Source organism: Meles meles, chromosome 20 (genome assembly GCF_922984935.1).
Source record: "Meles meles chromosome 20, mMelMel3.1 paternal haplotype, whole genome shotgun sequence".
Classification (NCBI taxonomy): domain Eukaryota; kingdom Metazoa; phylum Chordata; class Mammalia; order Carnivora; family Mustelidae; genus Meles; species Meles meles.
In genome coordinates this window covers 19005615-19031619 of record NC_060085.1, presented here as the reverse complement: position 1 = coordinate 19031619, position 26005 = coordinate 19005615, and the positions used below count along the sequence as shown (strand labels likewise).

General features: G+C 52.9%; 3 protein-coding genes and 1 pseudogene across 4 annotated transcripts; 3 read left to right on the top strand and 1 right to left on the bottom strand.

Annotated features, from left to right (window-relative positions):
• The first annotated feature begins 3911 nt into the window (after positions 1 to 3911).
• Positions 3912 to 8489, top strand: LOC123932209 (annotated as a pseudogene).
• Positions 6473 to 9366, top strand: C20H3orf84 (chromosome 20 C3orf84 homolog). The gene has a single exon (XM_045991362.1). It carries the CDS (start codon positions 8696 to 8698, stop codon positions 9224 to 9226), a length of 531 nt encoding a protein of 176 aa, XP_045847318.1. The 5' UTR covers positions 6473 to 8695; the 3' UTR covers positions 9227 to 9366.
• Positions 9367 to 9987: 621 nt separating this feature from the next.
• On the bottom strand, positions 9988 to 15066 carry KLHDC8B (kelch domain containing 8B). 2 transcript variants are annotated; one of them, XM_045989700.1, is made up of 6 exons: positions 14707 to 15061; positions 13275 to 13783; positions 12024 to 12188; positions 11463 to 11687; positions 11262 to 11363; positions 9988 to 10831 (listed from the first exon to the last, which is right to left on the bottom strand). In XM_045989700.1, the coding sequence occupies exons 2-6, from the start codon at positions 13648 to 13650 to the stop codon at positions 10635 to 10637; spliced, it is 1065 nt and encodes a 354-aa protein (XP_045845656.1). In that variant the 5' UTR covers positions 13651 to 13783; positions 14707 to 15061; the 3' UTR covers positions 9988 to 10634. The 2 variants fall into 2 exon arrangements, with proteins under 2 accessions (XP_045845656.1, XP_045845658.1); XM_045989702.1 differs by lacking the exon at positions 12024 to 12188 and having other exon boundaries at positions 14707 to 15066.
• Positions 15067 to 18847: 3781 nt separating this feature from the next.
• Positions 18848 to 22853, top strand: CCDC71 (coiled-coil domain containing 71). Its single transcript, XM_045992343.1, has 2 exons — positions 18848 to 18933; positions 21115 to 22853. The coding sequence occupies exon 2, from the start codon at positions 21167 to 21169 to the stop codon at positions 22616 to 22618; it is 1452 nt and encodes a 483-aa protein (XP_045848299.1). The 5' UTR covers positions 18848 to 18933; positions 21115 to 21166; the 3' UTR covers positions 22619 to 22853.
• Positions 22854 to 26005: the final 3152 nt, after the last annotated feature.

The following is a 26005-nucleotide window of genomic DNA, read 5'->3' as shown; positions in this document are numbered from 1 at the left end:
GGCATTGTTCTCAAAACTCTGCCCGGTGCTCTGAACCATCCCAACCCAAACTCTCTGGTCCCCTCCCCTCCTGAAAAGTCTCCCTTGGCTCTTAGAAGAGAAACCATATATTTTTTCAAGATGTTATTTATTCGACAGAGAGTACAAGCAGGGGAAGTGGAAGGCAGAGGGAGAGGGTGAAGCAGGCTCCCCATTAAGGGGGGAGCCTGATGTGGGGCTCAATCCCAGGATCCTGGGATCGTGACCTGAGTCTAAGGGGAACACTTAACCAACTAAGACACCTCGGTGCCCTGAGAATCCATATTCTTAAACTAGTGTGACCCTTCCCTGACCTTACCTGACTAGTTTGCTCAAAATCTTTTAGTCACAAGGATTTTTGGGTTTTTTTTGTTCTTCCAACACATTTCTCTCTTTCTGGCATTGGAACCTTCGCTCTTTCCATTCCCATCACATAGAATGCTCTTCTGCTGTTCCTCGCGCAGCTGACTCCTCCTCATGTTCAGGTCCCACCGTCATTATCATGAAGGGCTATCTGTGTTCCCTGTTACTCTTGATCTAGTCATCAGGTTATTTCTTCCCTGACCTTATTTGCTGTGTCCGACTCCTTCACCAGAAGGAAGTTTCACAAGGACCAGGATATATCTGTCCTTTCACCATTTTCTCCCTAGCTTATATTGGGATTTTATGAAAGAGGGGAAGGATGGAAAAAAGGAAAAAAGGGAAAGGGCACATACATACATAACCCTCCTAGGTGGGCCAGCACAGCTGAGGCAACTGTTTTGTTTGTTTGTTTGTTTGTTTGTTTGTTTGTTTGTTTTTTAAGATTTTATTTGTCAGAGAGAGAGCACAAGCAGGGGGACGGCCAGGCAGAGGGAGAAGCAATCTCCCTGTTGAGTAAGGAGCCTGAAGCAGCATGCAATCCCAGGACCCTGGGATCATGACCTGAATCGAAGGCAGATGCTTAACCAACTGAGCCACCCACGCGTCCCAAGACCAGCTGTTCTAATGATGGATGACAGATGTGTGTCTCTCTCCTCAGATTCTTTTTATTCTGACAGTAGCTCCCAGGAGAGGGTTCTGGCCTGGGAACCCTGAGGTCTGAGACTCAGGGTAAGCATTTGGGAAGGATTCACCCTCATGCCTGCCTTATTATAGCACAACACTGGCTTCTATGGGCACTACAGAGGCCAATTCAAGAGTGAAAGCGCTCAAGAATACCGCCTTGCAGCCAAGCCCCAGCCTCCAGCAGTGTTCCTGCAGCGATGTCAGGTACAAGGCAGCCCTGGGGGCAGCTGGGGTGGCTGGGCCAGTTTCTATTTCTCTTGGAACCCAGAAGCATTATCCCCAGACCTACCACTGCTGGACTGACACCTGAGGCCAGCTTATGCCCCAGAAAATACAAGAGCCCTGGCCACTCGTCCCTGAAATAGCATATTTCCAGATCTCCACCTATAGAAAGGGTGGAGAAGAGCTAGTACCAAGCTGGACAGTCTTGCTCATTGCTTCTTCTAGGTGGATGGAAGGTCAGGACCCAGTTTGGGTAGGTGGCCATGGGGAAAGACCCTCCAGAACCCAGAAAGTAATCCTTGAGTTTTGCCAACAACTGCTCTCAAGCTCAGATTCCTTGATGTCACGAAAGCCCATGGCCTAATCCACAGTCAGCCTTGTAGTCCAGGGACCCAGGAGGCCTCCTCTGGTGAGGGAAGCAGCCTATAAAGTGGCTGGGTACCCACCCACATGTGTAGCCAAAGAGGACTGGAAAGGAGTCATGAGAGAAATAGCTGGAAAAGGCTTCCAGAGAACAGGAGAGAGAGAGAGAGAGAGAGGGCCCAGACCCTCTACTGCTTCTAGGTCTGGAAACAAGGAGGAGGCACTGATCATCAATTGGGGTCCGAACAATAAAAATCTCACTCAAATCAGGAGAACTCAGCAGAGTGTACGTGAAAAGGAGTTGGATGTGAGGGCCTCAAGTAAACGTGGTATCACAGGCTGGTAACAACCATTGGTCAGTACCATTGGGCCCAAAAGGACAGGGAAAAAAAAGTATCGCTCCTAGAACCCAGAAGGAGTGGATAGTTTGGAGACAACTAACCTGAGAGGAGTGGTGATCATTGCTGGAGAGAGATAGACAGGTGGGGGCTAGTCTCGGATGGAGTTTAAGAGAAGAGACCTCTCCTTCCTTCTCTCATCTCTTCCCAGGGCTTTTCAATGGCCAGAGGGAAGGCAGGCTGGCGAGAAATGCACTCAGATCAGCCCCCTGGGCAACAGCAGAGTGGAAAACATGGAAAGGAACCTGGAGGAGAGTCTGGAACATTCTCTGCCCACTGCAGCTTCTTGCTTCTAAGCCTCTAGCCAGATCCTTCTTGATCTGCCATCTAAATTCTCCATGACTTGCTTTTCCAGGCCAAGAACAGGGTCTTAGAGGCTGCCATGCCATGGAGCCCGAATTTCCTTAGCATTCTAATTTGGAAGAAGGGCCTGGCATTGCCTACTAAGAGAGCTGGGTCCAAAGGCAGCTCCAGACCACTTATCTGGGATCACTTTTCCCTCGAGAATAATGGGACCTGGGTAGTTCAGGGACAGAGGCAAACCGGGGACTTTGTTCTGGGTGTTTGTAGTAGCCCAGTGCCAGCTGTCATCCTAAAGACTGGAACATTCTCTCAATCTGTCCCCCAGAAACAGAAGTAGGGAACATGTTTTGGGACATGTTTTGGGACATGTTTTAATTGAAGACTTGTTACACGAAGCATTTACTAGCTTTACCAGCATCCCCAAACAGCATGATCTCTGTGTCTTGGGCTCAGATTGTATAAATGCAAGGTCTGGTGGCTCTTTCTATGTCTAAAGCTCTTTTAATTAGTGGAACTGTTTGGGGAAGGTGCACATTTTATTTTTCTATTAGCTAAGAGATACCAGGTTTCAACCAGCTGCTTGCAGCTATTATTGTGGAAAAAACTTTTCAAGATGTGACACCACTTTTCTTTAGTTTTGGGCAGGTAGAAATTGTGTTCAAATTCAAATGCAAGAAAATTCTCTTCTTTTTCTTTTTCTCTTCTAGACCAGATTAACTTATTTCTAGTAGTCACCTGCCTGACTCTTGGGACATGTAATCCTGGTCCTTTTTGTTTCTTTCTTTTCTTTTTTTTAAGTCACTTTATTTCTTTTTATTTTTATTTATTTATTTGACAGACAGAGATCTCAAGTAGGCAGAGAGGCAGGCAGAGAGAGAGGAGGAAGCGGGCTCCCTGCGGAGCAGAAAACCCAATGCAGGGCTCGTCCCCAGGACCCCAGGATCGTGACCTGAGCCGAAGGCAGAGGCTTTAGCCCACTGAGCCACCCAGGTGCCCCTGTTTCTTCTTCTTTTTTTTTTAAGAGGTTACTTTTATTTTTAATGATCCTGTTTGTTCTTAAGGTCAGACAAGAGTCCCAAGGACTCATGGTTTGGAGTAGGTCCTTCATTGGTGGTGCCATGATTGTTGTATCCCTGTCCTACCACTGACATGCCTCAGTCTGTCACAGGGGTTCCTTACTCAGCATCCTATTGACTGAAGAATGCCCAGCCTCCACAAGGGTCCGAGCTCTTCCACATGCAACTACTGCCCCATCCCAGGAAATCTACCTTTCCTCCATGGTTTCTTCAGCTGAAACCCAAGCCCAAGCCCATCTGCTCAGAGACCATGGGTTTTACCACCTCAATTGAAAAGGATCCTTAGAAACAAAGATGCAGTGAAATTCTTTCCAGGGAAAAGAATACTCAGAACTGCCTACATGGAAGGAAATGGCTTCACTTCTTACCAGGCTTTCACTATTGTGAGAACAAAACTTGAGTCACTGGAAGTCAATAGATTATGCTACCACCATTAGAACAGTGAGTTTCACTCTTCCGGGGATGGTGTCTAGAGGCATTCAGAATGATCCAGAATCTGACATACCATCATAGGCTGTCCTATAATACAGTCTTTAACAAAACTAAGCTGTTCTGAACCCTTGGTAATAGAATTGTGCACCTTTATACCAACAAGGTTGGGAAAGCACCACGGTCCACATGGAGCATGTGACCAGACTGACTTCAAGAAGTTTGTGTTGTAAGACCTAAAGTTCATATGAGGTTGTCTGAAACAAGCAAATAACATGTCAACAGTGCCTGTAGTGGTTCCCTATATGCTAAGTGTGTCTATGACCAGATCAAGTGTGCTTTCCTTACTGAGGAGCAGAATAACACTGTGAAACTGTTGAAGGCACAAGCATAAAGTCAGAAAGCTAAATTTTTCTTAATGAAGCTTTTTGGATTAATAAAAAAATCAAAAGGCAAAAATACAGGCATAGTGAGTTTTCAGAGTCAGAGCTGACTCCAACAACAGAGGCATCCACATTCTAGGGCTGTGTACAATTCTTTAGCCAAGGATAGAGATGGAGAAGAAATTTGGGGGTCAATTAGAACTTGCTGCATACTCCCAAGGTTGTTTTATTGAAATTTTTATTGAAATAACTAACAAATTCATAAACTGTTGTGAGAAATAGTAGAGACCCTTTCTATACTTTTCCCAGTTTCCCCCAATGAAAACATTTTGCAAAACTATAGTATAATACTGCAACCAGGACACTGACATTTATGCAACCCACCTATCTCAGATTTCCATTTTACTTATACTCACTTGTATATATTAAGACCTATGAAATTTTATCACCTATTTAGGTTTGTGTACCCAACACCACAGTTAAGATACTGGCCAACATCGCAAGTATCCCTGGTACTGCCCTTTTATGACCACACCCACCAGCCTCCTGCTCCTCTACCCTTTCTCTGTCCCTAAGCCCTGGCAATTACCAGCCTCTTCTCCCTTTCTAAAATTTTGTCATTTCAATAATAATATATAAATGGAACGATATGGCATGCAATATTTGGAGATTGGTTTTTCTTGCTCCACATAATTTCCTAGAGATTCATCAGGTGATTCATGGTTCATTCCTCTTCATTACTGAGTAGTATTCTATAGCATGCATATGTCAGTTTGTGTAACCATTCACCTATTAAAAATATCGAGGCTGGTTCCAGTTTTTGGCTCTTACAAATAAAGCTGCTACAGGTTTTTGGGTGAACATAAGTTTTCCTTTCTTTGGATTAAATGCCTAAGAGTATAATTGCTGGATTATATGATGGTTGTATGTTTAGTTTTTTAAAAACTGCCAAACTGGTTTTTTAAAGATTTTATTTATTTATTTGACAGACAGAGATCACAAGTAGGCAGAGAGACAGGCAGAGAGAGAGAGGAGGAAGCAGGCTCCCCGTTGAGCAGACAGCCCGATGCGGGACTCGATCCCAAGACCCTGGGATCATGACCTGAGCCGAAGGTAGAAGCTTTAACCCACTGAGCCACCCAGGCATCCCTGCCAAGCTGTTTTTTAGAGTGACTGTACCATTTTATGTTTCCATCAGCAACGTATGAGTGATCCAGTTTCTCTGCATTCTCCACAGCATTTGGTACTGTCTCTATTTCAGCCATTCTGATAAATATGTCATATCTCATTGTGATCTCAATTTGCATTTCATTAGTGTTTAATGATGGCGAACATTTTTTCATGTGTTATTTGCCATCTTTATATTCTCTTCAGTGAAATGGCTTCATGTTGTTTGTCCATTTTCTTTTTTTTATTTAAATTCAATCAATTAACATAAAGTGTATTATTTGTTTCAGGGGTACAGGTCTGTGATTCATCAGTCTTTTATAATACCCAGTGCTTATTACAACACATACCCTCCCCAATGTCCATCACCCCCTTACCCCATTCTCCCACCTCCTTCCCCTCCAGCAACCCTCAGTTTATTTCCTAAGATTAGGAGTCTCTTATGATTTGTCTCCCTCTCTGGTTTTGCCTTGTTTCATTTCTTTTTCTTTTCCCCTATGATCCTCTCCCTTGTTTCCTGAATTCCACCTATCATTGAGATCATATGATAATTGTCTTTCTCTGATTGACTTACTTCGCTTAGCATAATATCCTCTAGTTCCATCCATATCGTTGCGAATGGCAAGATTTCATTTTGACGGCTGCATAACATTCCATGCACTTCTTTATCGTCCATCTGTCAATAGACATCTGACGTTTGCCCATTTTTTAATAGGATTGTTATTTTACTGTTGAGTTGTGAGAATTCTTTATATATTCTAGATATTATTCCTTTATTGGCTATTTGGTTTGCAAATATTTTCTCCCAGTCTGTAGCTTGTCTTTTCATCTTTTTTTATACAAATTTTCACAGAGCAAAACTTTAAAAATTTTTTGATGAGGTCCAGTTTATCAATTTTCTTTTATTGCTCTTGCTTTTGGTATCAAGTCAAAGAACTCTTTGCCTAGTTCTAAATACTAAAAATTTTTTCCTGTTTTTTTCTAAAAGGGCCCTGGGTTTTTAATCCCTGTTTTTTTTTAGTATATGTGCTGCCGAAGCGAGCACTTTAATCCCTGTTGTGTCAGCTTGCTTTATGAGGAATGAAAGGTAAGGCTGGCTGGCTTCCCACCTTCATGGAGCTTTCATTCTACTTGGAAACCAACACCAGCTGTCTAGGGCAGGAGGTCGTGCTAGGGGAGTTGTTAAAGACACATACCACAGAAAATTCTGATTCAGGGATCTGGGATGGAGCTAAGCCCAGTCTTTTATCTAGCAACCTGTTATCAGCCATTGCTCATACCCCAACCCAGCCAAGACTGAACTCATCAGATCTTGATGAGACACTTCATTCAGGTCTGCAGCAGGAGAAGCTGAATGGCTGGGGACAGGGAACTCTAGGGCTAGAGACCAGGCACAAAGTCAAGGTGGATAGTCTTAGGAGAGATTCCTACTGAAGTCTGGAGGCCTGGGGGGTGGTCTTTCTCTGCCTGGGGATAGGTTATGGTTCTCTGGCTCCAATTGAGCCAAAGCAAATGCATTGAGGACTTTCTGAACCCTGTCCTTTAATTAAACAGCAAACATGTATTTTCCCAGGCACTGGGCTCAGTGTTGGAGTTATAGATGTGACCAAGACAGACAATAATCTTTGCCCACAAGGATCTTACGTTCTTATCAGGAACATTAGGCAACATCATGCTATGTAGTCACCTAGTATGCCAGAAGGTGGAAAATGCAGAGTTGGGGTGACGGCACATAGTGTTCAAAGAAATCCTCCCAAGTGGGAAGTGAGAGGGAGTCCTATGGCCAGGTACAGGAAGAGTCCCAGACAGAAGGCCCAGGTGTTGCAAAGGCCCAAAGTGGATATAGCTGGTATGTTTCAGAAGCATTAAGTATGCCAGTGCGGTTGCAGGTAATGGAGAAATCAATATTGTGTGGGTCTCATGGACCACTACGATGACTTTGGCTTTTACAAACATGAGGAACTATTGTGGATTTTCAGCAAACAAGGGAGATGATCTGATCTACATATCAGAAGAGTTATTTTACCTGCTAAGAGGACAATAAACTGGAAGGGAAGGCTTGGAAGCAGGGACATCAGGTAGGAAGCTCTCGTAATAATTCAAGCAAGAGAAGAAGGTGCTGCTTGGATCAGGGAAAGCAGTGGACATGCTAAGGAGTGGTCCAATCCTGGGCATACATTGAAGGAATAATCAACAGGATTTCCTGATACTTTGGATATAGGGTGTGAAAGAAGAGAATCAAGGGAACTCCAAGGTTTTTGGTAGGATCTAGCTACCATGACCTGACCTGGGGAAGGCTATGGAGGGCTGGGGTTGGGGTAGATCCAGAGGTACATAGGGCAGGAAGGTTTCAGAGATCCCCATCTACAGAGGAGGATGCTGAGGCACAGAGAGGTGAAATGACTTGCTCAAGGTCACACAGTCAACAGTGTAAAGGGCCCAAAATCATGTGTTGGAGATGCCTATAAGACATTTACAAGAAGATATGGAATAGCTTCTTGGCTATTGAGTCTGGAGTTCAGGAGAGAGCTCAAGCTAGATAGAGAAATGGCAGTTTCCAGGTGGTACTTAGGACCAAGAGCTTGGGTTGTTGATGAAGGATTAAATGTGGACAGAGGGGAGGAAAGAATTGAAGCCTGGTCCTGGGCAATCTAAGAGTTAAGGGAAGTGACATGAAATTTAAACCACCGCCCTGCTGGTGGCAGGATGTCTTCGAAGATGCCTCAGCCCCCTCTCCAATCAGCAGTCCTAGAGACTTCTGATTTGGAGGCAAATACCAGCATGAGATGTCCTAGGAGTGAGGCATTCCTTTAATTTCTAGCTGCTCTTTCAGGATTTTGGCAATTTTAGCAGTTTAGGGGGAGTGGCTCCTGGAAGCTTCCCTCCATTCTGGGTCCTGATGTAACATCTGAAGGGCAGGTGAGCATCATCCTCCCCCCCCCCCCCATTCACCTTCTTTCTCACTGTCTTTAAAGGAGCCAGCACAGCAACACTTGTTCTCCAAGCATGACAACCGTACTTCTTTCGACAAAGTGAGTGCTGGAGAAAGGAAGGAGAGTGGGCAGGGCCCCAGCCTAGACTGAAGTTGAGGTAGGGTTGGTGGGGTTAAGACACTGAGGGGAGGGAGGGCTCCTGAAAACCTCCTTGTCTGGGAAACAGCCCATTTCCCAGACAAAGGTACCTCTGCTTTGGTTTCATCCACTAGCTTGCCTGACAATGTGCAAATATCCTAGAGGCCACTGGCTTTCTGGAGGTTTCACCCTGGAATAGAAGGCATGACTGGGGAGGCATGCCAAAGAGGCTGGGGTACAGGCCAGGGGAGCCAGGCATCATCAAGTCGGCTCGGGTTGAGAAGGGGCCAAGGGGTGCTTGGTGCCAGGACTGTGGGCCAAGGGCCCATACCGTTGAGGAGGGCCCCTACTGCCTGCTGCAGGGAATCGGAAGGCGGAAAGACCTGGAACGTCTGTGGCAGCGGCACACCTTCCTGCGCTGGGCACCCCAGGAACTGGAGTTGAGCCAGCAGCGGCCCCCTGAATCCTCCTACCAGGCCAATTTCCGGTCAGGCCCAGGACTCAGTGATCTCCCCCAGCGCCTTATCCACTTTGTGCAGATGGAGCCTCCCCGAACCAGCACCACCTACCAGCAGAACTTCTGCCAGCCATCCCGGGGTGGCCACTGTGGCAGCAACAATACAGGACCGGTCACCAACACACTGCCTGAACTCCCAGGGATCCCAAGACCCAAGCTGCTGCAGCATTACCTTCATGCTGGGGTCTCGGAGTGTCTAAACTGGTCCAGATTATTAAACAAGGACAGCTGACACAGCAGCCTGTCTGTGCCTGCAGTCCAAGGGCTCTTAGAAGCTGGACAGTGGAGAGGCCCACGGCATCTGTGTGCTGGGCAGGGGAGGTGCTGCCCTGGGAAACCTGCCACTGAGTGAGAACCCTGCAGGAGCCTAAGGGCCCAGGAGAGCCACCATGGTCAGAGCAGATCAGTTCTGGACCCCAAATCCATTCTTTCAGTAAATCCAGCTGTGAGCCCCTTGCACTCATGCAGCTGTAGGGAAAGCAGTCAATGGGCCCTTCTAGTGAGCACCGAAGACTGGAGGAGGAGGCAAATGCTGGCAGCTCTGATTTCTCTGGGAGGCTACCATGCCTCTAGGGGTCTGGTGGGAAGCCACATAGTTCTGCCTAAGCTGGGACAGGAGGAGCCTGCCCTGGCCACAGCCCCTACTGGAACACCCCCTCCCTATGGAGGTGAGAAAAGACTTTGAGGAGATCCTGTGTGACGTGAACCTGGAGGTCATCCCGACCCTGGGGTGCTTTGCTGTAGTTTTCTGAGCTCTTCTCTGGCCATGTTGTGGGTGCCCTCTAACACCCAGGACAGTGGGGGCAGCAGTCATCCTACGTCACCAAAAAGAAAACTAAGGCTTAGGTGAGGCTAAGACACCAGAACACTTTGGGGAGCAGAAGCCAGATCCAAACGGCTACTCTGAACCCTCTTCCCTAGGAGAATCAAGGCCCCTGAAGGCGGGCAAGGGGCTGCTGGGGCAGCGCAGGAGTCCACACCGAAGGCCACACACCAGGCTTTAGCAGCACTTTTACTTTCACATCTGAACTTCCTGGGTCCTCACAACAGCCCTGTGAGGTAGGTAGGGCAGGAAGGTTTCAGAGATCCCCATTTACAGATGAGGATGCTGAGGCACAGAGAGGTGAAATGACTTGCTCAAGGTCACACAGTCAACAGTGTAAAGGGCCCAAAGCCACTATTTCTCTGGTCCTCTGGAGGTTCCTACCTCTACTCCTCCACGCCCTCTGTGTCCTCTGACCTCCCCGAACTCTCCTGGGGCCACAGAGGCCCTCAAGGTAGGCTGACAGCTAGGATTTTTCAGGAACAGCCACTGGGGTGAGACTGGTCAACTCCAGGTAGGCACTAATCCTGTGGGGCCTGAGGCCAGCTCTCCCATCCTCCCACTTCCCAGTTGGACAGAGGGCCCAGTAGTTCCGGAGCAAGTGTGGAGCTAGGCATGGTCCATGAATGAATGGGGATAAAGGTGGGTATAAGCATATGTGTCCTGCGCTAAAGACAAAGTGCCCTCACCCTTTGTACCTGACCTTGGGCCTCCCACATCCCACAGAGTCACAATGAGCTTCTTCAGCAGCAAAAGGAGCCACGGACCTGTGCCCCTGGCACTGCGCTGCTCCAGCTGCCACATCCCCGTCAGGCATTCAGACCCCATCACGCAGACACAGTGCCTCCACAGCTTGGCTGGGACCCTGGGCCACACCCCCAATGACAAACAGCCGGGGCCCAGCCTGCAGACTAGAACAGGAGCAGCGGGCTGTGGGCATGGCCGGCAGGGCCTCCCAGCGCCGCCGTGCCAGGCTGAAGCCCTCCACAGAGCCCAGAGGACATGGCTGGTTGCCTGCAGGAAGGAGACAGAAGTTGTAAAGGGCCCCGGCTGCAAGGGCCCTGACTCTTTTGCTTGCTGAGCCCACAGATGGCCCAGCAGGCATCGCCCCAGGATGAGCTACCAGTGCCTTGCCCCCACTGCCCCCATTCATCATCCGTTCCTTTCTTTAGATTTCTATTTGTCCATTCATTTAGTGGTCACTTGTCCTGTTTCTGTCTCATAGGCCCCTACTGGTGCAGAGCCATCAATCAGGTACTAAGGGGCACCCCAAGAGTAAGGCTAAGCAGACTATACCCTGGCTGCTTCACAGATTGGGAAAGGGAAGGTCACAAAGTCCTGATCCCTGGAGTGCCTGCAGAAGGGCAAGAGGTAGTGCTCATGCTTGGGGCTCTTCCTTCCTGTCTTGGGTTCACCTCCTTTCCCTAGCCCCACAGATACTCACCAAGGCCCCCAATGGCCATGATGTGGCCCCCAAGGGAGCCAACCACAAAGTCGGCCCTCTTATCCCTCATACGCAGGCTGCGGGGCAGCTTGGTCCAGGACCCTGCAAGAAAGGGGAAGTCAGATCCAGCCCCACGACATACATTGTGCCCCCTCCATCCCAAGGAAAGTGGGGGGACAGCCCAGGTTAGCCACTGCTCACCATGTTCCAGGTCGAACATCTCCACAGTGTTGACAAAGTGTGGGCGGGAGTAGAAATTGTGGGGCCCAGGTTGCTGCAGGCCACCCAGGCTGAAGACGTTGCCTTCTGCCATGGCACAGCCAGCAAAGGCCCGGCGGCTGGGAAGGCTTGGGTGCCGGGTCCAGGTACAGGCCTCCAGATCAAAGGCCTCAAAAGCAGTCACTGGAAGCTTTCCCTGGCGGCCCCCTGCCAATGGAATTGGGGCACCTGGGAAAGAGCCTGGAGTCCTAGCAGGCTCCTCCTTCACCAGGTTGCTAAGCCTTCACCACTGCCCACCCTAGCCCCCCATACCCAGTTGTGTGCATACCAGAGCATGGATCCCCTACCCTGCAGATCCTCGGGCACCAGGGGTATGCTTTTCCAGTCCAGGAGGGCCACCAGAGGTCAGAACCTCCAAGCAAGCCTGGCTTACTCAAAGCTTCTCTTGTCCTGCCATCTCAGGCTAAACCTGATCCCAGCCAACCTATGCGGATAGGTGCTTCTGCACTTCGAGCCCCTTTCCCATAACCCCCAGGCCCTTACCCAGGACATAGATCTTGTTCCCGTGCAGGAAGGTAGAGGCCCCGTAGCAGGGTGTGGGCATGGAGGGGAGCGAAAGCCAGCAGTCCCGCCGGGGCTCATATACCCGAACTTGGGCCTGGGGAGCCGTGTCTGGGCCCATTCCCCCCAGAGCATACACCATACCATCTGCATAGAAAAGAGCAATTCAGAGTGCACCTCAGCCTGGCCAGGGCACCCTACCCCGACGGCTGCCCTGGTCAGGCCTGGGCGTGGCTGGGGACCCACATGTTTGTAGTACCCCTCCCAAGCAGCAGGGAAACCCGCCTTCCTTCCTGGAGTGGGGGCTGGGAGAGCTAGGATTCCTGCTCTGGCCAGGGCCCCTCCAAGTGAAGAGCAGGAGGCAGATGATCTAATTATAATTCATCTCTGTCTCCCTGGAGATGCTATGGCAACCAAGTCTGGCATCCAAGCAGGACCGGTGGTCAGACCTGGAGGCCACAAGGTGGGGGCTCCTCTAGGGGAAGAAGGCTGCAGGATGGCTTAAGCCAGGGAGGGGCATATGGGGATCTATTAAGCATAGAACTCAGCCTGGGGAGGGATCACTGGGGATCAGCTGGGGGATAGGAGAGGGGTTTAGGCCTGTCGGTAGGGGTGCTGGCTGTAAGCCTTCTGCCCAGAAGCCCTGCCAGCACCTCTGGATCTCACACTTTCCCTGGAGGAGATTCTGGCCCTGTTACACCCTCCGGGTCAGAGGGGGGTATGTCTGGAGGCCTTGGGGAGATGGGTCAGTCAGTCAGCTGAGGGCTTCCATGGCAACTATTCCCAGGCCAGCTTGGCCTTCCCATCTCAGGCTCCCTGGTAAATGTGTATATGGGAGGAAGAGGGGGGAGGGAATCTAAGCACTTACTGGGCTCTGAGCCAAGGCCCTGCTCCCCTCCCCCTCCCCTAGACTATTTATAACCCTGAGAGTCATTGGGCTACCCCTCCTGCTCTCTCAGAAAAGAGGAATGGGCAGGGAGGTGGTTGGGGCCTCCCAGCATGCTGGGGGCCAGCCTGGGCTCTGCCTCCCACTTCACAGTGGGAAAGGGCAGTTAAGGCCACTGCTAGCTCAACTCAGACCTAGGTAGGAGCGGTCTTTACAAAAGTCAAAGCTGTGTCCAGGGCACTCAGACAAAATGTACAGCTCTTGTCCAATCTCTGAGGGTAAGGGACCAAGTCAGAAAGGAATAGAGGGTGTGGGGGTGCCTGAGGGACTTCCTTAAGGCCACTCACCTCTCTCCACAGTTGCAACCCCCATGGCTGCCTGAGGGAGGGTGGCCCGTCGCTCCCAGCGGCCCTCATCAGCCAGGAAGGCCTCCACGGCAGCTACAGGGCTCTGGCCCTCATCCACACCGCCCACCACTAGCACCTGCTTGCCCAGCACCACAGCAGCTGCACCAGCCCGGGCAGTGGGCAGGGGGGCCAGTGCAAGCCATGTATGTGAGGCCATGTCCAGGGTCTCGGCAGTGTCCAGGGGCAGTCCGGCTCGGCCACAGCCCCCCAACACAAGCAGGTGCCCATCCTGGTATGCCACTGTGCCGTACACCCGGCAGGTGGGCATGGGTGGGAACACCTGCCAAGCAAAGGCCCGGCCACCGCTTGTAGCCATGGTGTTCACCTCCAGTGGCAGGCCATACTATCTGCTCAGGCTGCAGGCCTCACTGAGGGGCATGACGGGGCCTCCTCTTGACTCTGTCAGGCCCACAGACAGTGTCTGACCAGTTCAGGGAACTTGCCTTCACCTGGAAGAGAGAGGGAAAACGAAGGGTCAGGGCCACTGAGCAGCCCCTCAGTGTACAGTTGAGCAGTCTGTAGCTGAGGGCAGGGCTGGCCCAAAATCACTGGTGGGAAAGGCACAGGGAGGACCTACCCCTGACCTACCCCTGCTGGCCAGCGCACCACTGTAGCTCAGAGCCCTCCTGGGTGAGAAAGAGGGCAGATTCCCAAATACTCAGAGAGCTTCTCCCTTTCCTATGGGGCATGAGGGACTCTCCCCTCACTCCCTGCCCTCACCTAAGAACACCCAACATTCCCTCCCCCTTCAGATCTAGGTCGAAGTGACAGGTCAGTTGACTTCCTTCCTTTTGACAATCCTCATGCTGGTGCTCTGCACGAGTCCTACTGTACCCTCCCCTTAATGCCTTCCAGTGCGCCCTGGACAGCCAGGGATCAGACTCCAGGGTATACTTACAACCCTTTTGGGGGCCATTCCACAGAGATCATCCATTCCCACGAGCAAAAGGCCAAGATCAGGGCGTTTGGGAGGGGAGGAGCTGGACGTCAGGGTCCCACATTCCCCCTTCAGGTCTACTCTTAGGGGTTTGCCCATGCCAGGTTCCCAGAGGCCCGGCTCCTCGGTGTCCAGAAGTAGGGAGGGGGATGATTGTGGGATCCCATGACCATTAGGACTCCAGACTCCCGTAGCCCAGGGCGTTTCCAGTAGGAATGAGCAGCTGGACTTCCGAACCCCCTCACAGCAGATCCCCAAGTTCCTCAGCCTCTCCTTTCCCGCGGGGGCCAAGCTCCTGGGACCCTCGGCGTGATGGCCTCTTGGCCCCAAACTTCCAGCTCGCGGGAGGCGGGGGGGCGGGTCCCGGCGAGCGCGCTTGGGGCTCTGCGCCCCGCGCCCCAAACTTCCCCTGAGCGCGGCTCCTGCGGGACTCACCGGCCGGGGCTCCGGCGCCGCCGGGACGCGGGGTCCGCCGTTCCGGCTCCGTGCGGGCTCTGGCTGGGGCTGAGGCCAGGCTCCGGCGGGGCTCCGGCGGGGCTCCGGCGGGGCTCCGGCTCGGCTCGGCGAGGGGCGGGGCTGGACCGGGTCCGCCCCTCGTCCCCCCTCCCGACTCGGGAAAATCTCCCCCCCCTTCCCCCCGCCTTAACCCTGCACCTGCCGTGGCCAGAGCAGGGCGCGTCGACCCATAGTCACAGGCAAATCGGTAAACAGACGGATGGACATGTGGACGCTGGGCCTGCCCAGGATTTAGAGTCCGACCTCGGGCTGGGGGAGAACTGAGGCAGCACTGAGCAGCACAACACGTGTATGGCGGGGGACCGCTCTGAGCGGGACCCAGCCTGGGAGCACCCGCGGGGTGGGGGGGCGGGGGGCGGGCCAGCAGAACCTGCAGGCTTGAGGGGCCGGCGCCCGCCCACCGGCACTGAGCTGGTAGGAGCTCTAAGACAGGCTTCGCGGCGGCGCCCCCTGGAGGCCACTTGGGGCGTGGCCTGGGCCTCTGGTAGGGGCGGCGGCGGGGTCGCACCTCCACAGGCACAAAGCAAGACAAGGAAGAGGTCTAGCAGGGGATGGAGGAGCAGGCAGTGCCGGCCTCAGTGCCTGACAGTCCCTCCCACAGGTCTGTGTGGGGGAAGTTCTTGCTGGAAGGGTAGCTCGGAGCAAGGGATGAGCTTCAAGAGTCAGAGGCCAGGGGACCTCCCACGCAGGTCACTCTGTAGGGCCTGAGGCCTGGGCTACTAAGAACCCAAGACATTTTGTGACTGTTCATGTCCAGGGTCCTGGGCCTGCCTGTGGCCAACTCTGGGATCAGGTAAGAGCAAACTGGTGTGACAGGAGCCTATCTATTTCAGACCCTGGCCCTGGCCCAGCTCATCTTCGGGATATTCAGAGCATGGGTTAAGTCTGTGAGCTGCCAGAACGTTTGTGCAGGTTGGCGGTCACCTAGGAGAATTCCTTGTGGTTGTCTGTGCTTGCTACTATCTTGTCCCTCTTTCATGGACGGTGTGTGTGTCTCACTTTCCCCAGAAGCACATCTGAAATAAAGATACCAGTACCTACTGTTAATGTGGGAGGTGAGACCAGGACGCACCAGAGGAGGAGTGGCAAAAAAAGAAAGCAGCCAATAAAGGCTGTGTCATCAAGCAAGTTACCACTGTGGGCAACTGGGACCAAATCTTTCTGGGTTGCTTCCCAGAGCAAAGGTTGCTTGAGGAATTCGTTCTCAAATCTCCATCAGTCATGGGTTGAGAGCTGCTTGGAGGCATTAACTCCTTGGTTTGCCTAACTTCTGAAGCCAACCCTGAGTGTGGGCAGAGCCTTTTCATGACCAGAGAGGGTATCCAGCCCCTTTTACATGCTGGCAATTGGAGTTGGAAGGCCTCCATGGAAATGGTCATACCAAGGCCAGTTACAGAACCTAGCTAGAAGACTTCCATCCATGGCCAGAGCAGGATGCATCGAACCATAGTCACAGGCAAATCGGTAAACAGACAGATGGACACGTGGACTCTGCTCCCAATTTCCTCTTCACTTAGGGCACCGGTACCTTCCTTTACAGGGTGTTCACACTGCTCTGCAAAACCCCTTACATTTCCCACTCTTCCCTTTCTAGACCCTTTCCCCTCTCCACCAATTAAGCACTTAAATATCTTCCTACCTTGAGATACTCCCAGTATGCTCAGTCCCTCCAGTCTCCCTTTCCTCCCCTCCAGTCACCTTGGTATCTGCTACCCTATGTCCACTGCTCCCCCAAAACTGCTCTTGCCAAAGTCACTATGTAACACCATACTACAGGTCCCTATGGTCTTTGTCATAACTGAAATCTTGCTGACATCTTCAAAGTTCATTTCTTGTGACCGTGGCAACTCTGCTCAAACTCGTCCTGCTTCTCAGAGTCTTTTGAAGGCCTTGCTTCCTCTTCTCCCCAGGAAGTATCTCCTCAAGATCCAGCCTTGGTTTTTCTCCTTGTCACATAGACTCCCTCCTGGTGATGCCTCCCAGGCCCACTGGTCTCACTCACAACTAGATTTCCACTAGATCTCTCTGGTCAAGTGGAAATGGATCTAAGGTCCATCAAACTCAGGGCTGCAAAAGGTGCCAAATGGAGAGCAAGGGCTGGGTCCTGGGATGACCCTGTGGTCTCTACCAACCTCATCCTTTCCAATCCCTGTTATGCCTATGGGGTCAGCACCCACCAAAATCCAGGTGAAGTCACACTTTGCTCCCAGAGTTCCATCTGGAACATACTGAGTACCAAGAGGCAGAAGAAGGTTCATCTTCCCCCTCAGGATGTTAGGTACCCATGACCCTGACCCCCAACCCTACTATCCCCCCAGTTCTAATGTCTGCAAGGAATACAACCTGGGGATGGGCCTGCCCTACCTGGTCCTCTATTTTTGTACTGAACTCCGGGCTGGACATCATCAGGGAGGGATTCCGCTTTCCAGGACACACCTGAATCCATGCCATCCCTGGAAGCTTGACTCTGACTCTTCATGGGACTGGCTTCTGTTTACACAGTCCTGGCCTCCCCCTAAACATAGGAGGCCCACACTGCTGGCTTTGGAGAAGCTGTGGAAGACAACTGGCATAGAAGATGAGGTGATATTGGTCCAGAGAGTGGCAGCTAATTCTCAACCATAGATGGGTCAGATACTGGAATCACCCACAGTTGAGGACTGGGCATACTAAGGTGGGACTTCCTGATTGTACCAGGAGACCCTGAACCTTGGGACTCCACATTTCCCTTCTTTCTAACAGAATGAAGGGCTAGAAGCACGGACCCCAAAGGAGGAGGAGAGTTTGCATTTTACTGTTGGACACCTTGGCTATGCTCAAAGGTACTGAGGACCTCTTAGTACCTCTGGGAAGGTACTGAGGTCCTGGGAAGCTCAGAGTTACCAGATGAGGCCTAGAGCAGGTTGGGTGTTTCTCTTTAGGGGTGTCCAGACTCTTCTATATCAGCAGAAATGTAGAACAAGCCTGAGGATCATGAGGTCATACAGGGAGGGAGAAAAACTATTAACCAGTCCCTAAATGAAGCATCCACCCACCCATCCACAGGCTTTCACCTACCCCTCAACTACTAAATATGGCACCATTGTACATATCAGGATCCAAGTGTTGTGGCAATATTTCTGCCTCCTAGTTCAGGCTCTGACTGAAGAGCATATGTCCCCATTATCTCATGTATGAAACCAGAGCTTCCATGCTGGCTCCCAAGCCTGGACTTGGGTGGGGGTGGGGGTGCAAAGAGGGGCCTATGGTCAGAGTCTGACCTCTTGGACTTCAAGGGCTCATTTTGATCTGTGTTCTCACATCTGAGGCTGCTTGGGCAGTGGGCCCTGTAACCACCAGTCCTCTGCCGACCCCAGGGTACAGGTAGCAAGACTGAGGTCCCAGTCTCTTAGGCAAAAGGATAAGGATTCTGGGCAGAGTTAAGACTGGAGGCAGGACTTCCTGCCATTGAAGGGGCTGATGCTGGGCAAGGGTTCTCCCACCACACCCATGCACATGTTCCTAGGCAAGTACACTGGTATGCTAGGACTCTCAGATTGGACATGCCTAGCTTTGGGATTGTGTGCAGCATGTGTGTGTGTGTACATCAACCTTTCATCCACATGCAGGCCTCATTCTTGGGAAGAGTGGAGGGTCTGCTGCCCTTGAGGAGATATCCCTGCAACACTCCCAGGCAGGCAAGGGGCATTTCTCTTTCCTTCTGGTCAGGAGCTTGGGACAGAGGTAGGCCCTGTCTGTGGCTGTGGGAGGACCAGAACCTGGAGGATGGCTTGGAGCTTGCAGGGAATCCCTCCCAGATGTTGCTGCACCACCAGGTCCCTCAAAGGGGGTGTCAGGCCCTAATCCACTCCTAGCAGCCCTGTCTGGGACAAGTCTGAATGCACCTCTGCTCCTCAGACTCCTGCACAGGGCCGGGTGGATTTAGAGCCTTCCCCACTGCCACCTCCTCCAGGAAGCCTTCCTTGGTACCCACCTGCCCTGTCCCTAGACTTTGGGGGAAACGGGGTCTCGGGGGGTCAAGGGTCACTGGGGGCGGGCCAGGTCCCGGAAGCGGAAGTGCAGAGCACTTCCGGTGCGCAGCGGGCGGCCATGTTGGAGCAGCGGAGGCGGCGCAGAGGCGCGTCCTGGGTCCCCGCGGTGGCGCCGGTAGGTTGGGGCCATGGGCCTAGCCGCGCCGCGGAGGGGCCGTCCGCGAGGCGACGGGGCGGATGGGCCGGGCGGCCGGCTCTTTCGAGATCCCCGCCCTCCACCGGCCGGGCCAAGATTACCCCCACCTCCCTATCCCTTGCCCAGCGACCCCACCCTGGGGCTGCGCGACCCGGTCGGGCTCGCCCCGCTCGCCCCGCCCGCCCCTCGCGTTTCGCTGCTTCCAAGATCCCTGCTTCTATCCGCGGCTCAGGCCCCAGGGACACAGACTCCCAGGCCAATGGCCGTGATCTGCCCCAACCCGCTACCCCTTGGATGAGGCCTCTCCCGTCCCCCATCTTTCATCAACTTCCCTGTCGGCCCCTGGGGCACGTGTGAAGGGAAGTCAGGGACCAGACTACAGCCTGTTTCCGGAGCCTCTTGGAAGGCCCAGAAGATCCTCCAAGAGTCTAGACCGACCTGGGCGGAAGAGCCCCCAGTTCACCCCCAATACCTGTGCCTGCGGGGAAACAGGCCCCTCCCTATTCAACAGTTCACAGTCCTGGGAACTACACCCCCTGGGAAAAATAATAATAATAATAAAAGAACTAAAGTCATGTGCAAAAATTGTGCTTGGAGAATGGCCTCTGGAGAGAGGACGTGCCCGAGACACCTGAGGATCCGAGAATGTTTCCAAACAAAGAGCCCCAGGGCACTTCCTCCAGGGGATTCTGAAAACTTCCTCTGCTCCATTAGGGCGGTAGGAAGAAGCAGCACAGACGGGCTTCCTGGCCCCAGGGACCTGCCTGATCCCAGCTGATCTTTTAATGCTTCAGTACAGCTGGGGAGCTCCCTTTGGGAACCTTCGGTGTTGGGTTGGGTATTAGACATTAGTCCTGACTGACAGCCCATGGCTTCTTCAGAGAAAAAGTCTGGGACAAGTTGGGTGTTCCCAGACAACTCCCATCTGGGCTGTACTGAGGTCTGCAGCCTCCAGACCCTAGTTAGGACCGCTCAAATTTCTAGTGTCCACCTTATTAACCCTCCTGTTGGAGCCTTTGGCTGCCAGACCTTGGGCTCTTGGTCTGGCTGCCTGGCCCCCAGGCTGGCTGTCTGATTGCTCAGACCTGTGTGTTTATTACCTGCTGCTTATCTTCTTAGTTTCTGTTGAAGGAGAGTCTGACTCTTGCTTTGGGATTATTCTCTACGATTACAGTGGCAGGATCAGACCTCTGAGCCTGTCTGGGGACTCTGAAAGCAAAACTTCTGGTAGTCAGGGAGGTTCACCCCTCCCCCCCGCAACACCTGAACAACAGCAGCTGGAATAACAGGAATGGTCATGACTTCAAGGCTCATGTTGTCCTGCTTTTAACTGTTTTTCCATCTAGACCTCCGAGCCCTGATCACGGACTTTACTCACACACATTAAATGTACCTTACTCTTTCTCATTTCCAAGCCATTGCATAAGTTCTTCCCCTCTTTGCTCCATTTCCATCTGGAGTTCCATTCCTCGGTTTTGTCCCATCAAGGTGTTGCCTCTCCTAGGAATCTTTCTCTGACTCTGGCAAGCTGGGCTGGGTGCCAGTGTGCACTCCCAAGAATTTTGATGGTCTCTTTCTTGCCTTCTGTATAGGGCTCCTTGAAGACATACCTGCATTCCCAGGATTTAGTCTAATCCCAGGTTTCTGGCCTTAGAAAATGGAGAATTGAATTAAAATGGGCCAACCAAGCCCAAATCTTCCCAGGGACCCAACAGCAGTTTGGATGGCTTTCATGAGCTTCTGGACATTTATCTTGAAGAAACTGCCTCTGACCCATGTGGGTACCCCCTGCTGACCCAGTCCTCACTCTGCCAGGAGTTCAGGAGACCAGGGTTTTGCCCCAAGCAGTGGCTCACTCTGGCCAGGCCCTTTGTATGGATAGTTGTTCTCATGGAGAATGCAAGCGCTGATGGACTTATCTACCTGCCTCGCCCCTTATCAGTGCTGGATTTTTGTTTTTGTTTTTTTGTTTTTGTGTAATGATATCTTTTCTTTAATGCAATATATCCGAAGTATTACCATTTTTTGTAAGTAATCTCTACACTCAACATGGGGCTTGAACTCACAACCCCAAGATCAAGAGAAGCATGCTCCACCAACTGAGCCAGCCAGGTGCCCCTCGGTGCCGTTCTTATTGATTCTTTTCCTCTTGTCTTGGAGGTGCTGAGCGCTGGTTTGTGGATACCCAGGCCGATCTGCAGTGCCTAATGCCATGAGCGTGGTGCAGCATGTGGAGGAGAAAGCTGTGCACTCCTGGTCGCGGATCTCCACGGCAGGGAAGAAGGCCCTGGAGGAGGCGCTGCTTGTCTTTAACCCCATGAGCCAGGATCTCAGTGCCACAGAGGCCCAGCTTGTAGCCTTCCTGCAGGGCCTGCGGGATGATGGCTTCCAACCCACCATCCTTCGCAGCGGTGATGTCTATGGCTATAGTTCATGTACAGCCAACCCCCCAAGCCAGACGAAGCTACAAGCCCGTGCCCCCACCCCAGCTGCAACATCACCTCCAGCCAGTGCTCCCCGAACTGCTATGCGGCTGCCTGCAGGCCGGGCCACGCTGCTCCCTATGCCACTATCTGGAAGGCTGGCCAAAGCATCCACACCAGCCCTTTCCAAGCACGCTACCACCAACCTGCTGCTGAGCTCCCTAAAGCAGTCAAGTGCCAGCCGTGCCCGGGGTGCAGCAGTGGGCTTCCCCACCCACCTCTATCCAGGTGTCTACCCTGCTATGCGGCTCTCTGTTGTCCTTGAGGCCCTGGTTCCACTAAAGGCTCCCATACCCTGCCTGGGTGCCAAGCACAAGGCACAGTCACTGCAGCTCTCACTTGCTGACTCTCCCCTGAAGCTGCGCAAAGGTCCAGGGAAGAGACAGGGTAACTGTCGGCCCAAAGCTCCCAGAAAAGCCACAGGCAAGGGCCCTAAGAGTCTGACTCACAGAGGCCCCAGGCCCAGACCCCAACAAGGCACTACACCCCAGAACAAGACCTACAAGGCCACCGGGTCCCTCAGTGGCCTACGAATGAAAGGTGGCTCTGCCCTGGGCACAAAAACGTCCCAGGCCAAGACAGCTCGAACACCGTCCAGAGCTGCCCAGGCCAAGGTGGCTCGAACACAGGCCAAGGCTCGGGCAAAAGCCAGGGCAGCACAGATCAGGGCCAGGGCCAAGGCAGCACGGATCAGGGCCAAGGCCAAGGCAGCACAGATCAAGGCCAAAGCCAAGGCGGTGCGGGCCAAGGCCAAAGCAGTGCGGGCCAAGGCCAAAGCAGTGCGGGCCAAGGCCAGAGCAGTGCGGGCCAAGGCCAAGGTGGTACAGGCCAAGGCCAAGGTGGCTCGGACCCAGCCCAGGAGCAGGGGCAAGCCAAAAGGGTCTGTTCAGGCCAGGACTGCAAGGAGGGGCCCAAAAAGCCACCCTGAGACCGTGGGGCAGAAGAGGAAAAGGGCCAAGGAGTCAAAGGATCTTCCTCCTCGGAAAAGAACACGACTTGGGCCCCGATCCCCTAAGGCGTGGCTAGGGCCTGGAACAGCAAAGCTGCTGAAATTCCGGGCCATCAAGGTGGACAGGCGGTGCTCGGACGATGAGGTGCGGCAACGGGCTCAGCGGATCCTCCATGTGAACCTGTCCCCTGTAATACAGCTCCAGCCATTGCTGCCATACTCAGCACCCTGATTCCTTCGTAAAGTTATGTTTGGGGAAACTGAGCCCAGTTGTCTGTGTGGCCAGTGGCACAGTGTGCAATGCCCATGGATTCTACAACCCCAAGGACTGTGGGTACCTCTCCAGGGCCCTGTGAGCCACCATTCTCCTTTCAGAGACTGGAGGATGTGGGGTGGTATGGGCGGGTGGGAAGGGTGTTCTCATGGCGCGATGCACTGTGATTTGTTATTCTTCAAGTTGTACCTCCACTGTTCCATCTATCACGTTTTATACCTTTCCACCTTCCAGTCTCCCGGCCTACCCTTCATGGTCTTCTGTGTTTGTAGCTGCTGGTAGGCCAGCAGCATCTAGGAAAAGTGGTCCCAGGAATAAGGCTGCCAAAGGGGGTCCTGGTGGCCTGAGACGGGTCGTTGATGTGAGTGGGAAGAGCAGCTCCCAGGCTCCTCTGGAGGTGCTGGCCTCTAGATGTGTGAGAAGCAGCCCCTGAGGACCGGGGCAGAGCCACTGGCAGGTGACACACCTCCCCTTCTGGCTGCACTGGTTTGTTATCCAGGCAGGCCCTGTGCAGGAGGACAGAAGGTGGCTGTGTGGGGAACACTGCAGCCAGCAGGTTTCTAGGCCAGGCAAGGGGATGTTTGTGGTACTGCTCCCCAGGGGCCATTCAGACAGCCTGGCCTTGTCTCCTAGCCTGCTCTGCCCTTCCAGTCTCAACTTTCCCAGCTGGTGGCAACAGTTTGGGGGTTGAGTCAAGGCCAAGGCTCTGGGTTGTTCAGCCATTGAGTCTGTCCTTACTGACTGCAGAATTTTCTCCTTGGATGAGTGGGGTACTGTTTTAGCTGAACCAGGAGAGTTTCTATAACTGCTTCGCCCCATCAGCATTGGTTTCTGCCTGAGTCCCAAGCGCACTGTTTCCAGGTCCAGCCTTATCAAGCTTCCCAACAGGGGCCTGTGTGTGTTTCAGACACTAAAGGTTCGTCCTGCTTTGAAGAGGGGGCTGCCCCCCCCAAAAAATAACTAGCTCCCAGCCCATCTGCCAGAGCCACTCCCTGTCTGCCCAGCTGAAAGGCAGTGGCTGGGGCTGGCAGGGAGGGGGACACATTCCCCAGAGGATCCTAGAGACCAGCAGCCTTTCAGGGTTGGGGGGGTGAGGGGAGCCTCATTTGAATGAGAATTGGATCTCTGTCTCTGGGGGTTAGTCTGAACCCTGGCCTCACTAGCGCCAGCTGCATTGGATGGCGGACTTGTAGAGAAGTTTTGCTTGCTTTTTGGTACCCCTTCCCTACCTTTTCTTCTGATTCTGGTGGGGGCCATTAATAGGGCACAGCCTCCCTTGGTTCCCAGGCTCTGGCAACCCCCTTGCTCTGAGCCTCCCTGTGTCTTCACAGCCCTGCATGCTTCTTGTTGTCTGACAGTCCTGCTTTCATCTACCATGTGAGTATGGGGCCACACCCCGCTCCTCAAGGGCAGCCTGCTTGCCACTCTTCCTCCTCTCAGGCCTGATTCCAGCTCCCATGGACCAGGAACCCCAGCCAGGCTAGGCCTCTTCCTTTGCAGTCTAGTACTCCTTTCAGTTCTACTGCTGCTGCTACCAGGGGGTGAGAGGTTGCCTGTTTCCCTGAGAGCCATCCAGAGGGGGAGAAGAACTCTCCAGGCCTCCCTGTGGGGCAGAGTGAGGTGAGGGTTACCCCTAGGATCTCTACTCAGACCCTGTCCTTCCCAGTCCAGGTTCTCAGAACAATTGCTGGAGAGGTGACAGACACTACCCCCACCCAGCTGCTCAAGGGGCAGCTGCTAGCCACTGCTAGCAATTTGATTGGTTGGCCATGGCCAGAATTTTCGAACCTCACCACCTGCGTCCTCTGAGGCCCCAGCTGTACTGCATTATCAGTCACCTGCCGGTGGGGAGGAGTGTGAGGGCTCTGGAGATGTTATCTCTGGGTTTTCCTGGGCAGGTTTGGACTTGTGGGGCTTCAGGTCATTGCTGGGGGCTTGCAAGGGAGGACTTTGCTCCCCAATTTTGGAATTGGAGGCCAACCACGTACCTTTTGTCATTCTCCTTGGGCATTCCCCCAGGAATCTGACAATTGCTTCTTTAGTGACTCTTGGGACCAGGGAGGCCATAGCATAGAGAATGTGATCTGGAGTGGTGGTCGTGACAGCAACAAGACCTGGTGGCAGGCAGAGAGTGGTGAGGGTACCCATGTGCCCATGTGTGCAGGTCTAGGGTCAGGGCCTGGTCACTCTGACGAGCCTTGTGGTTGTAGGTGTTGAGAATATGCCACCATCCAGCTAGACCCAGAGAGTGCCTTCTACTTTACCCACCTCACCATGACTTTAAAGGTATTCCAATGCACCAGCCAGAAGGCTTGCTCTGTGTCTCCTGACATGGTGGCCACCAGTGATGTTTGCCCCTGGTGACCCAAGGATCCTCTCCCCAGACATTCCGCCCAGCACCTCTGCTCCTGGAGCACTCAGTGGACCACGGCCACTCCTGGCATGTGTACTGATTCTTTGCCTACAGCTGCTCAGGCGTTCTTCCTGGGATCCTTCCTGCTCCTGGCCACAGAGTCAGTGACCTTGTTTGTGACCAGCATTGCTTTGACATCAAGCCTTCCACTGAGGGTGAGGTCAGACCCAGAGGAAGGGGGGTTTGGGCCCTGGGGTGAAGCCAGAGGCTCAGGTTTGCTTTCTTCTCTCAGGTGGTTTTCAAAAGTTCTGGACCTAGCCATTCTGGTGGAGGAGCCAAACAACACCAGGATTCAGGGTAATCGTCCCCAGAGCCAATCCTGTACTCCTTACATGTTAGGACAGCCAGATACTGGGGGGATGGGCTGGATGGGGGGAAGGTCCTATGTGTACGCAAGTGGGGCAGGGATGGCAGGCAACCCAGGATCATTCTTCAGCTCTGCCCCATCATGGTATCCTATTGTGGGCCCTGTTATGGCCCTCCATTCCTGTCCCATCACTGTTCCCCATACCTATGCCCGGTGAATAGGGTCTATGTGTAGCTGTTTCCATCTCTGCCCCATCATAATTCCTATGTGGGGCCCCATTGCAGTTCTCATTACTACTTTTCTTTGCCAGCCCCTAACAATGTACCCCATCACTGCACCTATCACTAAACCTCAACTGTTCCTTTTATGAGCCTCCATCACTGCCCCCATCCTGGTCCCTTGGTGTTGCCCTGCCCTGATTGATCATCGGGCCTTATTGGTACCCTGCAGCTCTGTAGCTGCCTCTAGGTGGCGCCAGGGTGTCTCTGGGTTGTAACCATCTTGGTTTGTTGTTGTTTTTATATTTTATTATTTATTTGACAGAGATCACAAGTCGGCAGAGAGGCAGGCAGAGAGAGAGAGAGAGAGGAGGAGGAGGAAGCAGGCTCCCTGCAGAGCAGAGAGC

Bases quoted from the DNA above. Each gene is read 5' to 3' on its own strand.
- C20H3orf84 (XM_045991362.1), top strand. From the start codon at position 8,696: ATGCCAAAGAGGCTGGGGTACAGGCCAGGGGAGCCAGGCATCATCAAG.
- KLHDC8B (XM_045989700.1), bottom strand. From the start codon at position 13,650: ATGGCTACAAGCGGTGGCCGGGCCTTTGCTTGGCAGGTGTTCCCACCC. The intron at 11,688-12,023 runs GTAAGGGCCTGG...TTCCATTGGCAG, and splicing joins GAACAAGATCTATGTCCTGG to GGGGCCGCCAGGGAAAGCTT. The intron at 10,832-11,261 runs GTGAGTATCTGT...TCCTTCCTGCAG, and splicing joins CATGGCCATTGGGGGCCTTG to GCAACCAGCCATGTCCTCTG.
- CCDC71 (XM_045992343.1), top strand. From the start codon at position 21,167: ATGAGCGTGGTGCAGCATGTGGAGGAGAAAGCTGTGCACTCCTGGTCG.